This window comes from Notolepis coatsorum (assembly GCF_963971535.1).
Source record: "Notolepis coatsorum genome assembly, chromosome: 15".
NCBI classification, from domain to species: Eukaryota; Metazoa; Chordata; class Actinopteri; order Aulopiformes; family Paralepididae; genus Notolepis; species Notolepis coatsorum.
In genome coordinates this window covers 7057541-7070802 of record NC_140179.1, presented here as the reverse complement: position 1 = coordinate 7070802, position 13262 = coordinate 7057541, and the positions used below count along the sequence as shown (strand labels likewise).

The following is a 13262-nucleotide window of genomic DNA, read 5'->3' as shown; positions in this document are numbered from 1 at the left end:
TGAACGCTTAATCAATTTTAAAATCGAAATCGTCATTTGAAATTACACGATTAGCAAATCGCAAAGCCTGCAATTTGGGATACGTTATACAGCGAGTCTGATTCAAGGTTTTTTCTTGCGTGCCAGTCATGCTTACCAATCAGAAGTGCTGTGCTCTCATTGCTCACCAATCAGAAGTAGCCCAAGGTAGCTACGTATACGCCCAACAACAACAGCTCGTGAAACGCCTGTGTGTGAAGACGTTACAGCAGGGCTCCAGAGTGTGCCTATTTGTTCGTATTTTGCAACCCAAAATAAGTCTCTGCTTTTTTCCCTGCACTGTTTCTATGTGCAATGAAAACTCCAATGCGTCTAACAAGCTTTGCATCCTCGTCATTCCTGATGCCCACGTCGGGGTAAACTAACGTTAGCCGTGGCGCTAGCTAACCCTGCTCACAGACGGAAAACAGCGGAGTTTCAATAGTAGGGAAAGGGGGGCGGGGCTGAGCCTGTCTCTCTCTCTCCCTCCCTCCCTCTCTACTGTATGTTCAATTAACGTTTAAGCAGCAAAACTTTACACTAAAAACGAACTAGATAGTAGTTAAACATTTTACTTCATTAGCTGAAATATTCTAAAATCATTGAGTCTCATTCCCCAATATTTTCCAAAGAGTTCTCTTGGAAGACTTATCTTGGAACTGACTGAGACCGAATCAATGACAAGTTCACTCTGAGTCCTCAACACGCTGGTAATATGTCTTAAGTGTCTCAAACGATCACACCTGTGATATCTGCGTTGGGGAATGGCATTATGTCTCAAACGAGAAAGTGTGTGTCCCCGTTCAGGTCATTTGCATACAAAACAACGGCTCCAGAGCTCCTTATAAGGCAACTAATGATGCAGCCGCGTGAAAATGGAATGGCGGAAGCGCTTTGCGAGTCTTGCGACCCATCAAAATTAGATTAGATTAATGTATTGGCATCATATATATAGTACAGCTCGTGGCACACCTGCCGCAGCGCGTGTGCGCACACACACGCACGCAGTACTGTATATGAATGAACTTTATTTAACAGATTGCAGAATGGGTACAATACAGTACGACTCAATACACACAATTGTTAAGGGGATGCAGACCAGATAAAGACGTTTGTCTTGTTTACATAATATATATATATATATATATATATATATATATATATATATATATATATATATATATATATATATATATATATAGCCTACGGCATAATGAATGAACGCAGTATAGGCTTATTATTCCATTAATGACTTGTTTCATTAGGATTTAGTAGATACTATATATATGCTCTGCCCTACGTACAGTATAGATACAGTCTGTATACATACAGACTGTACTTGTACTGTACGTAGGGCACAGCATATATATAGTATCTACTAAATCCTAATGAAACAAGTAACTAGAATATATTTAGCCTATACTGTTCATTCATTAGACACGTAGGCCATACTGGCGCACACAAGACTTGTTATGGAATATTAATGCAGTCTATTTCCAAGTGATTAGCTTTAGTTCTTATTTATTTATTTATCCACTGTCATTTCAGTGTTGGTGTATAGGCTATATAGTGTATTTCAATATAAGTTTAATTGATTAATGATTATATTCGAAGGAATGCAGGTTTATAGCTATATCAAACAAAGGTCTGTCCCATTGTATACCAATCAATGGGATATATTGCATGTTGACCTGCATTCCTTCAAATGTATAATTAATCATTAAAACAGATATGTAAAAAATAAGAAATACAAATTCCACAGAAGGCATTAAATAATTATTATTTTCAATCATTTCACAATAATTGCATAATTGTGTTTCAATATCTGAGTAATTAAAGTAATTATACATTTGTCCAAAATAGCTGGTTCAGATATGGTTAATCCAGCTGCCCTGTGATCAGATGAATCCATATTATTTATTTTTCCGACATCAAATGCGTAATTTCTTATTGTACAAATATTATCATATTTATTTTAATTATGATTAAGTAATTAATTCCAAGGAGGCCTGTAGCGTTGACATGAAGGAATCACTATGAGAACACAGTCTGTCAAGTTAATACAATTTTCAATTAGTCAATCAATCATAAGTGTGCTCCTCTGCACTCTTAAATCTGCTCTCAGCCACGGTCAAATCCGATCTCAGGAAAATTTGGGGAATCGTACTACCAGCCCTAATATGTCTTAAATGGGCAGAAATCTGCCTAAGAGGAAATGTTTGGTCGTAAATCCGTTCGGGAATGAGACCCATTAAGTCTACTATAAGCCATTCTTCCTTTCTCTGTGTGTGTGCGCAAATTGAATCGCAATATCTGTCAGAAAAATCACTATTAGATATTTACCCAAAATCGTGCAGCCCTAATATGGATCCATACAGTTTGTGAAGTAAAAATGCTCTTGTATCAGTAATAGAGTGGGGAAGAAGGGAGGAGAGGATAAAGAGCAGGATAGAAGAGACCGTAACACAGTAATGTTTTAGATCTCTCACAGACGAAGAGAGTCATATTACTTTATACATATTTAACCTCTTCCACCCGATGGGACCGGTACCAGTCCCGAAATGACATAATGGTCATAAATCAATATTTCTGGACTGTTCTATAAAACTAGCGATTTTAATTTCAAACGTATTCAAGTATAAACATCATGAACATGTCAACAGCATTCAGAATGTATATTATCATCAATACATTAGTTTAGGAATAGGTTAAAGTGCTATATAGATAGATTTTCCTCTTTGGAATGTCTGTATAATCCGGGAGAGGCGACCATTTTGCAAAACCTTGAACCATGGGAATTGTAGTTTTTTGCGGCCATTTTGTAACGGAGATCCATAGGTCTGGATCTGCGTTGGAATTTTGGAAAACTACACTTCCTATAGTTCTATGGGGTTCAGAGTTCTCTATGAATTATTTCAATAACTGTTATTATTCGGGATAATTCTACCACAAAAGGTAACGTTTTTGAAATTTGAAAAGGCAGTTAGTTTCTTTTCCCTATTGTTAGCATTCAGCAACAATTAGATTTGAAAATAGTTTCAAAATGGTGCCACCCTGATCAAAATAAAAAAGCGACTGTACATTCAGTAGATTTCATTATCTGTTCTCATGCACGCCTGGTGATACTAAATCAAAATTGAACTCGGGCATTTGAAAGATAATATATGTATATATTAGTGCTGTCAATCGATTAAAATATTTAACTCGATTAATCGCATGATTGTCCATAGTTAACTCGTGATTAATCGCAAATTAATCGATTTTTTTCCCTACCTTAAACGGATCTTTTTCAAGTTCCAAGTTTTAATACTCTTATCAACATGCGAGTCAACAAATGCTTGCTTTATGCAGCCATTTAACACAAAAGGATGACCCTCATGCATTGCAAATTTGCATCAAATTCAAAACAGAGTGATGCACAAAATAACTTAAGAGAAAATAATAATTTAAAACAATGAATAAAGTGTGCATGAAATAATAGGGGAAAGAAAACGTTAGGAACATGTTACATTCACCCACACAAGGGCTGAGTAATCACACCCCCACCCCCTCTCTCTCTCACACACTCTCCCAGCTCTCTTTCTCTCTTGCCCCTTCCTCATCTCTCTCACCCCCCTCTCTCTCTATATCTCTCACACACACACACACACACACACACACACACACACACACACACACACACACACACACACACACACACACACTTCAGAAAGAAACATAGCATCAATGAGAGCATCAATAATACACCTGAGTGAAGTCTAGTTAAAAAAAATAGTGGCGTTAATAGAATCGGGCAATAATCTTTTTTTTTTTTTTTTTACTAGACTTCACTCAGGTGTATTATTGATGCTCTCATAGATACTATGTTTGTTTCTGAAGTGTGTGTGTGTGTGTGTGTGTGTGTGTGTGTGTGTGTGTGTGTGTGTGTGTGTGTGTGTGTGTGTGTGTGTGTGTGTGTGAGATATAGAGAGAGAGGGGGGTGAGAGAGATGAGGAAGGGGCAAAAGAGAAAAAGAGCTGGGAGAGTGTGTGTGAGAGAGAGGGGGGGGTGTGATTACTCAGCCCTTGTGTGTGTGAATGTAACAAGCTCCTAACGTTTTCTTTCCCCTATTATTTCATGCACACTTTATTCATTGTTTTAAATTATTATTTTCTTTTAAGTTATTTTGTGCATCACTCTGTTTTGAATTTGATGCAAATTTGCAATGCATGAGGGTCATCCTTTTGTGTTAAATGGCTGCACAAAGCAAGCATTTGTTGACTCGCATGTTGATAAGAGTATTAAAACTTGGAACTTGAAAAAGATCTGTTTAAAGGACGACTCCACTTTTTTTGGAAATTAGCTTATTTAACATCTTCCCTGGAGTTAGACAAGAAGATGCATACCTTTTTTGTTTCTGTGCGTGCATTTTAGCTTTGGGAATAGACGCTCTGTTAGCATAGCTTAGCTTCATCACTGGAAGTGAGGCAGGACAGTAGCCTTACAGTGCCTTACAGTGTATTGCAAGGTCTGACATTGACCAAACTTGATATGCATGACCTTGGTGGGCTCTAGGTCAACTCCTGAAAAGGGGGTCAATGTCAGACTTTGCAATCAAAAGTTAGGGGGCTAATAACCCTTGCCATAATTTCAGTGCGCCCCCTAACCTTTGATTGCAAGGTCTGACATTGACCCCCTTTTCAGGAGTTGACCTAGAGCCCACCAAGGTCATGCATATCAAGTTTGGTCAATGTCAGACCTTGCAATACACTGTAAGGCACTGTAAGGCTACTGTCCTGCCTCACTTCCAGTGATGAAGCTAAGCTATGCTAACGGAGCGTCTATTCCCAAAGCTAAAATGCACGCACAGAGACAAAAAAGGTATGCATCTTCTTGTCTAACTCCAGGGAAGATGTTAAATAAGCTAATTTCCAAAAAAAAAGTAGAGTCGTCCTTTAAGGTAAAAAAAAAATGAGAAAAAAAATTTGATTAATTTGCGATTAATCGCGAGTTAACTATGGACAATCATGCGATTAATCGAGTTAAATATTTTAATCGTTTGACAGCACTAATATATATATATAAATGTGCGAATTGGCTATAATAAGGTAATTTATAAGCCTCCTATTCTATATTCTATAATAATATTGCAAATAGCATTGGTCGGATGGGAGAATTCAGTACAGTATACAGAACCTTCTGTTTAATCATCTTCCCTTTATTCATTTCCTTAGATGTTCTGTACACATGATCTCAAGGAGGTACTGAACGAGATCAGTGGCAGTTTTTAATGTTTGGTCATTATTAGCATGGTGTTATTCACTGTCAAAAATGCAAAGAAAAATCATAATTCATATTCTCCTTTGTTTCATCACAATTTAAGCAAGCCTAGTAATAGACACAATATTTCTGACACTGTGAATACATTCCCTGAGGTCCATAGATGTCCCTAGATACCAAGAATGTGCAAATGGCTGTTTACATTAGTGTCAGAAGCAGATACTGAGCAGAGACGGGAGTCCATGTATGGCTATAGAGTGACTGAGAACATGTACAGAATATGTTCATGTAAGGATGTGTGAATAATTTTTCCTCCTTACAATCACATTGTAGGAGTCATACGGTAGGTTTAGTTTCTTTAATAGTTGTCATACAGAAGTACAGAATACTTTTATACAAAATGCGTCTTACTGTTACGCTCCAGAGACTGTGCATGACAAGATAAGTATGAAATAAAATAACATAGTATAGCATGTGAATTAGAAGTAAAAAAAAAAATGAGGTCACAGTGTTCAGTATAGACATATGTACAATGTTCGATGCAGAATAGACGTAACTGAGTTACCATATAATATACAATACTATGCAGTGTACTAATATACAATACTATATAGTGCAAGGCAGAAATGGGATGAGGTGCAATTTAGGTACAATTTACAGTAGGTGTACGAGTTGTAGTGCAAATCCTTTATCAATAAATATAAAGTGTGTTTGTGTGATCTAAAGTGTGGAGAGTGGGTGCTGCAGTGTGTTGTTTGTTTAAGTGAGTGTGTGCGTGTGTGTGCTGTGTGTATTTGATGGTTGTTGCATAGTATTTATTGTTCGTTTAGCAGCCTGATGGCCTGGGGATAGAAGCTTCTTCTGAGTCTTTCTGTGCTCGCCTTAAGACTCCGGTATTGCTTGCCTGACCGCAGCAGTTCAAAGAGGCAGTTGTTCGGGTGGCTGAAGTCCTTGATGATTCTCTTAGCCTTCCCCCTGCACCGCTTGTTGTAAATGTTCTGGAGGGTGGGAAGCCCCCCTCCAATTGTGCATTCGGCTGAACGTGTCACTCTTTGTAGTCTGCTACGGTCTTGTGCAGTGCTATTCCCAAACCAGGAGGTGATGTTGCCAGTCAGGATGCTCTCTATTGTACATGAGTAGAAGTTCCTAAGGATCTTCTGACTGACTTGGAACTTCCTTAGGCGCCTAAGGAAGTAGAGGCGTTGTCGTGCCTTCTTCACAACACTGTCAATGTGTGTGGTCCATGTCAAGTCCTCGGATATGTGGGCTCCGAGGTACTTGAAACTGTTCACTCTCTCAACCGGTGCCCCGTCGATGCTGAGGGGGCTGTAGTCCTTGACCCCCGACCTCCTGAAGTCCACAATCATCTCTTTTGTTTTGCTGACGTTCAGGGACAGGCAGTTCTCCTGACACCACTGTGACAGATTCTCTACCTCTTCCAGGTAGGCCCTCTCGTCGTTGGCAGAGATCAGGCCCACCACTACTGTGTCATCAGCAAATTTGATGATTGTGTTGTTGTTCCTCTGTGCCACGCAGTCATGTGTGTACAGGGAGTAGAGGAGGGGGCTCAGAACACAGCCCTGGGGGGCCCCTATGTTGAGCGTGATGGATGAGGAGGTGCAGTTGCCTGCTCTTACCACCTGGGGTCTGCCCGTCAGGAAGTCCAAGACCCACTGGCAGAGGGTCCATATCATATAAACATCAGTAGCTATTCTCTATATTTACTAACTGCAATTAAATCTGTTTATTATCTATATTTACAAACCGGTCAAATCTGACTTTTCTCTATATTTACTAACTGAGGTTAAATATGACTATTCTCAATATTTACTAACTGCAATTAAATCCGACTATTCTCTAGTATATATAGATGTTGAGTAGTTTCCTTTGATATATCATATTCACTCTCCAAGTGAGTTAGCCTCTTAACAGGCGCCCCAAAAAGTGGCCATTTTAGTTTTCGTTTTTGAGGACTGCATACTCTTTTTTTGCCAAACCAAAATACTATACTTTATACTTATATCACATGCATAAGCCTAGTCTCTTTTGAAAGATAACATTCTGAAGTTTTAGATACACTAAAGCAAGGTCACATTTAGTGCTAATGAAATAGAGTAACATAGGTCTGAACTTGAGTTGAACTTTAACTTGTGTACGTTTTTCTGTAGTAGTTGCAATATCCAAAAGTATACTTCCCAAAAAATTGGTATGGCTTAAAAAACACCCTGGGTTATGTAGTATAATGTCCAACGGATTTCAAAAAAATCCATTCAGAAATGAGTGATTAGGAGCGATTTCGGTATACTGTGTAAAAACAAAAAAATCTGCAGGTTTCAGTTTTCTCATAGACTTCAATGCATTCAGCGTTTTTTTCTCTTCCTGTTTTCACTTGTGACCTTTCACATAGATCCCTGATTCGCAACCCACAACCCTGTCCAACATTTTTTGAGATCGCCAAGTTATTTGACTGAGCTAGAGCCCCGGGAGTCGGGTGGTAATCTGACTCTGCCGTGTACTTTGGCACACGCCTCACATATCGGCATGTAACTCGAGAACTGCTGAACGGATATTGTCGCCTGAAACGGCAATGGACAGGCAACAAATAGGGCTTTAATTCTATATATATATATATTGTATTAAAACCCAGCGGTTAGGTGGCCGAGCGGAGATTGCGTTCATCACCAACCCCGGAGATCCAGCTCACAGCTCCGGGGTTGTCACCAGCTTGGCTGGCCGTTCACACTAATACAATTGGCTGTATTAGAGGGTGGGAGAAGCTGGCGGGTGGGTCCGGGTCGTTGTAAACAGCGACTCCTACAGTTCGGTCGGGGCGCCTGCTAAGCGCGGATAGGACCTGAGGGGGATAGTGTGATCCTCCCACACGCTACGCCCTCTCAGTGAGAATCCGCGCTGCCAGGTGAAAAGAAGCGGTGATTGGCTGGACGTGTGTCGGAGGAAGCACGTGGTAGCATCCACTCTCCCAGATGATCTGACTGTGGGGGGTAAGTGCGCAGCGACCAGGAAGGGATTGGGAATTGGCATACGACTAACATTGGGATGGGAGAAAATCGGAGGAAAAATGGAGGGGGAAAAAGATCAATAAAAAAATAAAAATGCACACCCGAGCCGCTAGAGGTCGGCAAAGTGGCGGGTCGCAAATCGTGAATCATCCTCAAGAGGGCCCACATGTGGGCCGTTCGTTGCATGTTGAGATTAGATTATCTCCAACTGCAAATATACCCTACCTGCAGTATTTTAGCCTGGTATCACCCTCAGTGCCTGCAGTATTTTAGCCTGGTATCATCCTCGGTACCTGCAGTATTTTAGCCTGTTATGACACTCAGTACCTGCAGTATTTTAACCTGGTATGACACTCAGTACCTGCAGTATTTTAGCCTGGTATCACCCTCAGTACCTGCAGTATTTTAGCCTGGTATCACCCTCAGTACCTGCAGTATTTTAGCCTGTTATCACCCTCAGTACTTGCAGTAGTTTAGCCTGGTATCACCCTCAGTACGTGCAGTATTTTAGCCTGGTATCACCCTCAGTACGTGCAGTATTTTAGCCTGGTATCACCCTCAGTACGTGCAGTATTTTAGCCTGGTATCACCCTCAGTACGTGCAGTATTTTAGCCTGGTATCACCCTCAGTACCTGCAGTATTTTAGCCTGGTATCACCCTCAGTACCTGCAGTATTTTAGCCTGGTATCATCTTTAATACCGGCGTCAGTATCTGTGTGTCCACATCAGTATGCATGGGATGTATGAATCAGAGATTTGAGCCTATAACGTACTGAATCGTCTAAACATGCACTCTTTAACTCTTCACAGTGTGAAAGTGCGGTGAAGACTGAAGCTAAAGAGGAAGGGTTGGAACATGAAGATCTGCAACGTGAACAATCCATCGATCTAGACTCCACCTCAAAACTAGCAGCGGCGTCTGCCTCCTCTGACATAGAGGTGTTTGACTCTTTCAACAGTTTCCTAAAGGCGAAGAACATCAATTATGCCCACTGTGCCATTTTCTCTGCCCCAGAGGAGGAGGACAGCGACATTCAGACCGGGGATCAGAACCCGAGGCCACAGATGACACCTTCATGTGAAGTTGAGTCTGACCCTGAATGTGATGGGGACCTAAGTACATCTGAAACTGAACACAGTTCTGATTACTCAACATCTCGAGCTTCCGAAGATCTCCCTCCAAGTCAGATAGTAAGGATGAAGAAGGCGAGGACACGTCAGACGTAGCCTATCGCAGAGTCCTTCTTTACCCGAGTCTGACTCTGAGAGTGATGATGGCGATTTTGCAAAGAATGTACGCAAGTGCGAAGAGAGGAGACTTCCAACCGCAAACGAAAGCAAGGACACTTCTGATGAGTCTGATTGTATGATAACAAACGGACAATCTGCTGAATCCAAAACTGCCATTCAGTCATGCATGCCATGCAGGTCACCAACGACTTCAAGTGGCAAACACATGGCGACTTCTGAATCTGAATCTGACTCAGAACCTGAGCAGTACAGTGAGAACACACGTAGGCAGAAGAGGAAACTGACCTACACTGCACCAGATGGAAAACTTCTAGAAAATGTTTCAGTTTCAGTTTGTTTATTAAAGGATCCCCATTGGAGACACATGAAAGAGCCTCTAGTCTTCCTGGGGTCCTGGACAAAACAAATGCAATACAAATGTACAAAAGAAAATACAGAACTACAACTTATCAGTTGAGTTCAGATAATACACATCATCCTCCAGAGAAGGTTTGGCCTCTTCAAGAGAAGGCTTGGCCTCTTCAAGAGAAGGTTTGGGTTCTTCAAGAGAAGGCTTGGCCTCTTCAAGAGAAGGTTTGGGTTCTTCAAGAGAAGGCTTGGCCTCTTCAAGAGAAGGTTTGTCCTCTTCAAGAGAAGGTTTGGCCTCTTCAAGAGAAGGTTTGGCCTCTTCAAGAGAAGGCATGGCCTCTTCAAGAGAAGGTTTGCCGTCTTCAAGAGAAGGCTTGTCTAAGCCCTCCAGAGAAGGCCCCTCCACTTCCACTTTCACCTCAAGGTTGAAAGAAAGCAACTTTTCAGCGACTGTTAATGACTGTTATCAATATTGTCAGAAGAGTATTATGTTTGTAGGTGAAGTATTTACCTTGTTTAAAGGTGCTATAGATAAAATGAATGTTGCAGCAGGCATGTATCCCCTCCCTACTTCCCATTTATCCACGTGGAATGCACCTGATTGGATAAATGACATGCTGGTGCTAGTGTGACACCTTGTGGCTTAATGTTATCTATACTATAACACCAGCCAGGTGCTACAACCAGGAAATGCCCAAGAGAAAGTTGTATGTTATAATCCATGCACAGAATTTCTTCCCCCCCCCCCCCCCAGGTAATCTCTTGGTTACATAACAGTAATGCATTTTTATGGTTCATACGTGACAATGCTTTCATTTGAGTTGAAACAAATGGAGTTTGTTTGCTTTAAATACATACATGACTGTGTCAGGTACATGGTAGACAGACTCTATGTGTCAAGTACATGGTAGACAGACTCTTATGTGTCAAGTACATGGTAGACAGACTCTATGTGTCAAGTACATGGTAGACAGACTCTATGTGTCAAGTACATGGTAGACAGACTCTGTGTCAAGTACATGGTAGACAGACTATGTGTCAAGTACATGGTACACAGACTGTCTACCATGTACCTGACACACAGTCTCTGTGTCAGGTACATACTGGATTTAATTTGTACATACAAATTGGACAATTTGGTACCATCTGCATGGGTAAATTCTAGATGTGATTTTATTATACCTATACATCCCTAGATTATGTTTTGATATGATATTCCTTTGGTTTTTGTAGCTTATTAGTGGTTATCACCTCCTGAAGGTATGGAGTGCTTTTGTTAAAAAATTTAGATTTTGCTAAATAGGTCTCCTGCCATATTTTGCTCCCTTTCACAGATTCGCTCGTAGCCCGTAGGTCGGGTTGTCTGGGGACTAGAGACATCGCCATGCTAATGTTTTTATACGCCCGAGTCTCCTGAACAAATCCTGAGTCGATCAGACCTTCCTACGCTGAGGTATCGTAACTTTTGCGCACCTACCCCCTACCGGTGAATGCCTCACTGTGTCGGGAGACTCGGGCGCACAATAACCTGATTACGATCATGTGTACAACCACAGTCCGAGCCTTGAGCGAATTACGTGAGGGGAGCAGAATATAGCAGGGGACTTTTTTGGCTCCACCAGAAAAGTTGAAAAGGGTCAAACATTTTACATAATAAATATCACCACAAAACTTTCCCAGTTCATTACTTACATTGAGACAATTATTTTCGGTGTAAAACGTTTTTGGAAATGTTAATGTTTAAGTATGCATTGTCTACATAAATATGTGTTCATTTGAATATATTTCAAGAACATTGGTCCACAAATTGGATAAAGCCAGTCATTCATTTCTATACATCCCTAGATTAACTTTTTATACGATAAGACCTTTTGGGACATTTTTGTTGACAGTTTAATAGTGGTTAGCCCCTCTGGCAATAAAGACCTATCTACAGACACAGAAACAGGGTTTGGGAACAGGACTGAAACGGGTATAGAATATACAGCTAGAATGCATCATCTAAAGACATGTTTAGTGGACCTCAAATACCTATTTAACTTGTTGAAAAGGACTACAATATGGGACCTTTAAAATTAAACCGTATCATTCAAATGTAACAACCTCAGAATGCTTGGTCTCTTTTAAACAAGAAGAGACGATTGCGGTGCTTCTGAGTGATAATTCTAAGTACAATGCCCTGGGAAAATCCACTTTCTGCTGCAACCATCCAATCAAAATGTGTGAGTTCCAGTTTTTATATGTTGTACAGCCCTTTCCTATACCTATTTTTTTTTATTTTATAATGATATTCTATTCTATTGTGCTTCTATTTTAATTGAGTTTATATTTTATTTTATTTCACCTTTTTATTTTTATTCTACCATAATTGTTTGTCCGTCACTCTGTCACTGTCGCACCAAAAACAACCAAATCAAGTTCCTTTTATGTGAGAACTATTTCTGATTTAAGTACTGTACTGACTGAAATTAAAATGTGTGTTAGTGTCAGTTCTATATGGGAGTGGACCTGAATGCAGGAGACTGAGGCAGAGGCAGATGAAAGGTCAAACCCATGGACAGGTACATTGATTGATTGATTGAACATTTTATTAACAGATTGCAGAATGGGGTACTGTTGAGTACCGGTCGTAAACCGAGGTCAGATTGATTATCCCATAACTCATTGGTCCGAATCCCAGCTTCAAGCAGCGTCCTGCGAAGTTTGGGACGTCTAGGACTCAATTGTGTCTATAAACTTCAGGGCTTAAACTCAGCCGACCTCGGCTCACACACAGACACCCCCCCGTCCCCTCCAGTCATACAGTTGATGGATTGGAGTTGCGGGGTGTATTTACTTTATTCTATTTTAATCTATTCGGTTGGCCGTAGAGTTTACTTTTATTTATTTTGCTTTAATCTACTAGGTTGGCCGTATTACCACTGTATGGCTTTACTTGATAATCCCATTATACAGTACACGTATTATCACTATATGGCATTACGTGATAAAACCAGGTTTATCAGAATCCACCTTTAGTCCTTAATGCATAATCATAGGTCTCCTTTTACTTTACTTGATAAAGCCTATAGTTATAGTTATATCCCCATTATAGCTAGGGATAAAGCCACTTACACATATTGTTTTACATCATTAATAAAAAATGCATGGGGTGAAGTTACAAATGCAGAACACATTTCAATGCTTACCCGGCCGTCCGGTCGTCTGGTCAGAAGAAAGGATACAAATAATTTTTATAAAGAGGTAATTTTAATTAGAAAAAGCTAGTTACAAAAAGATACTGAAGTGGAAAGCACCCAATTCAGTTTAAAATAGGCACAGAACAAAACATCTCATCATGGACGGCTTTTGCCCCGTGTCGAGCA

The 13262-nt window shown here is 40.4% G+C and overlaps 1 protein-coding gene across 1 annotated transcript in view; it reads left to right on the top strand.

Moving 5' to 3' along the window:
• LOC311241654 (uncharacterized protein) overlaps positions 1-13262 on the top strand; it is a gene marked incomplete at its 3' end in the record, with an annotated part of 70576 nt that overhangs the window by 42456 nt on the left and 14858 nt on the right. The window contains exon 5 of the mRNA XM_084330530.1: positions 9109-9292. Within this exon, the coding sequence (XP_084186656.1) occupies positions 9109-9292 (184 nt within the window). The remainder of the gene's footprint in view (positions 1-9108; positions 9293-13262) is intronic.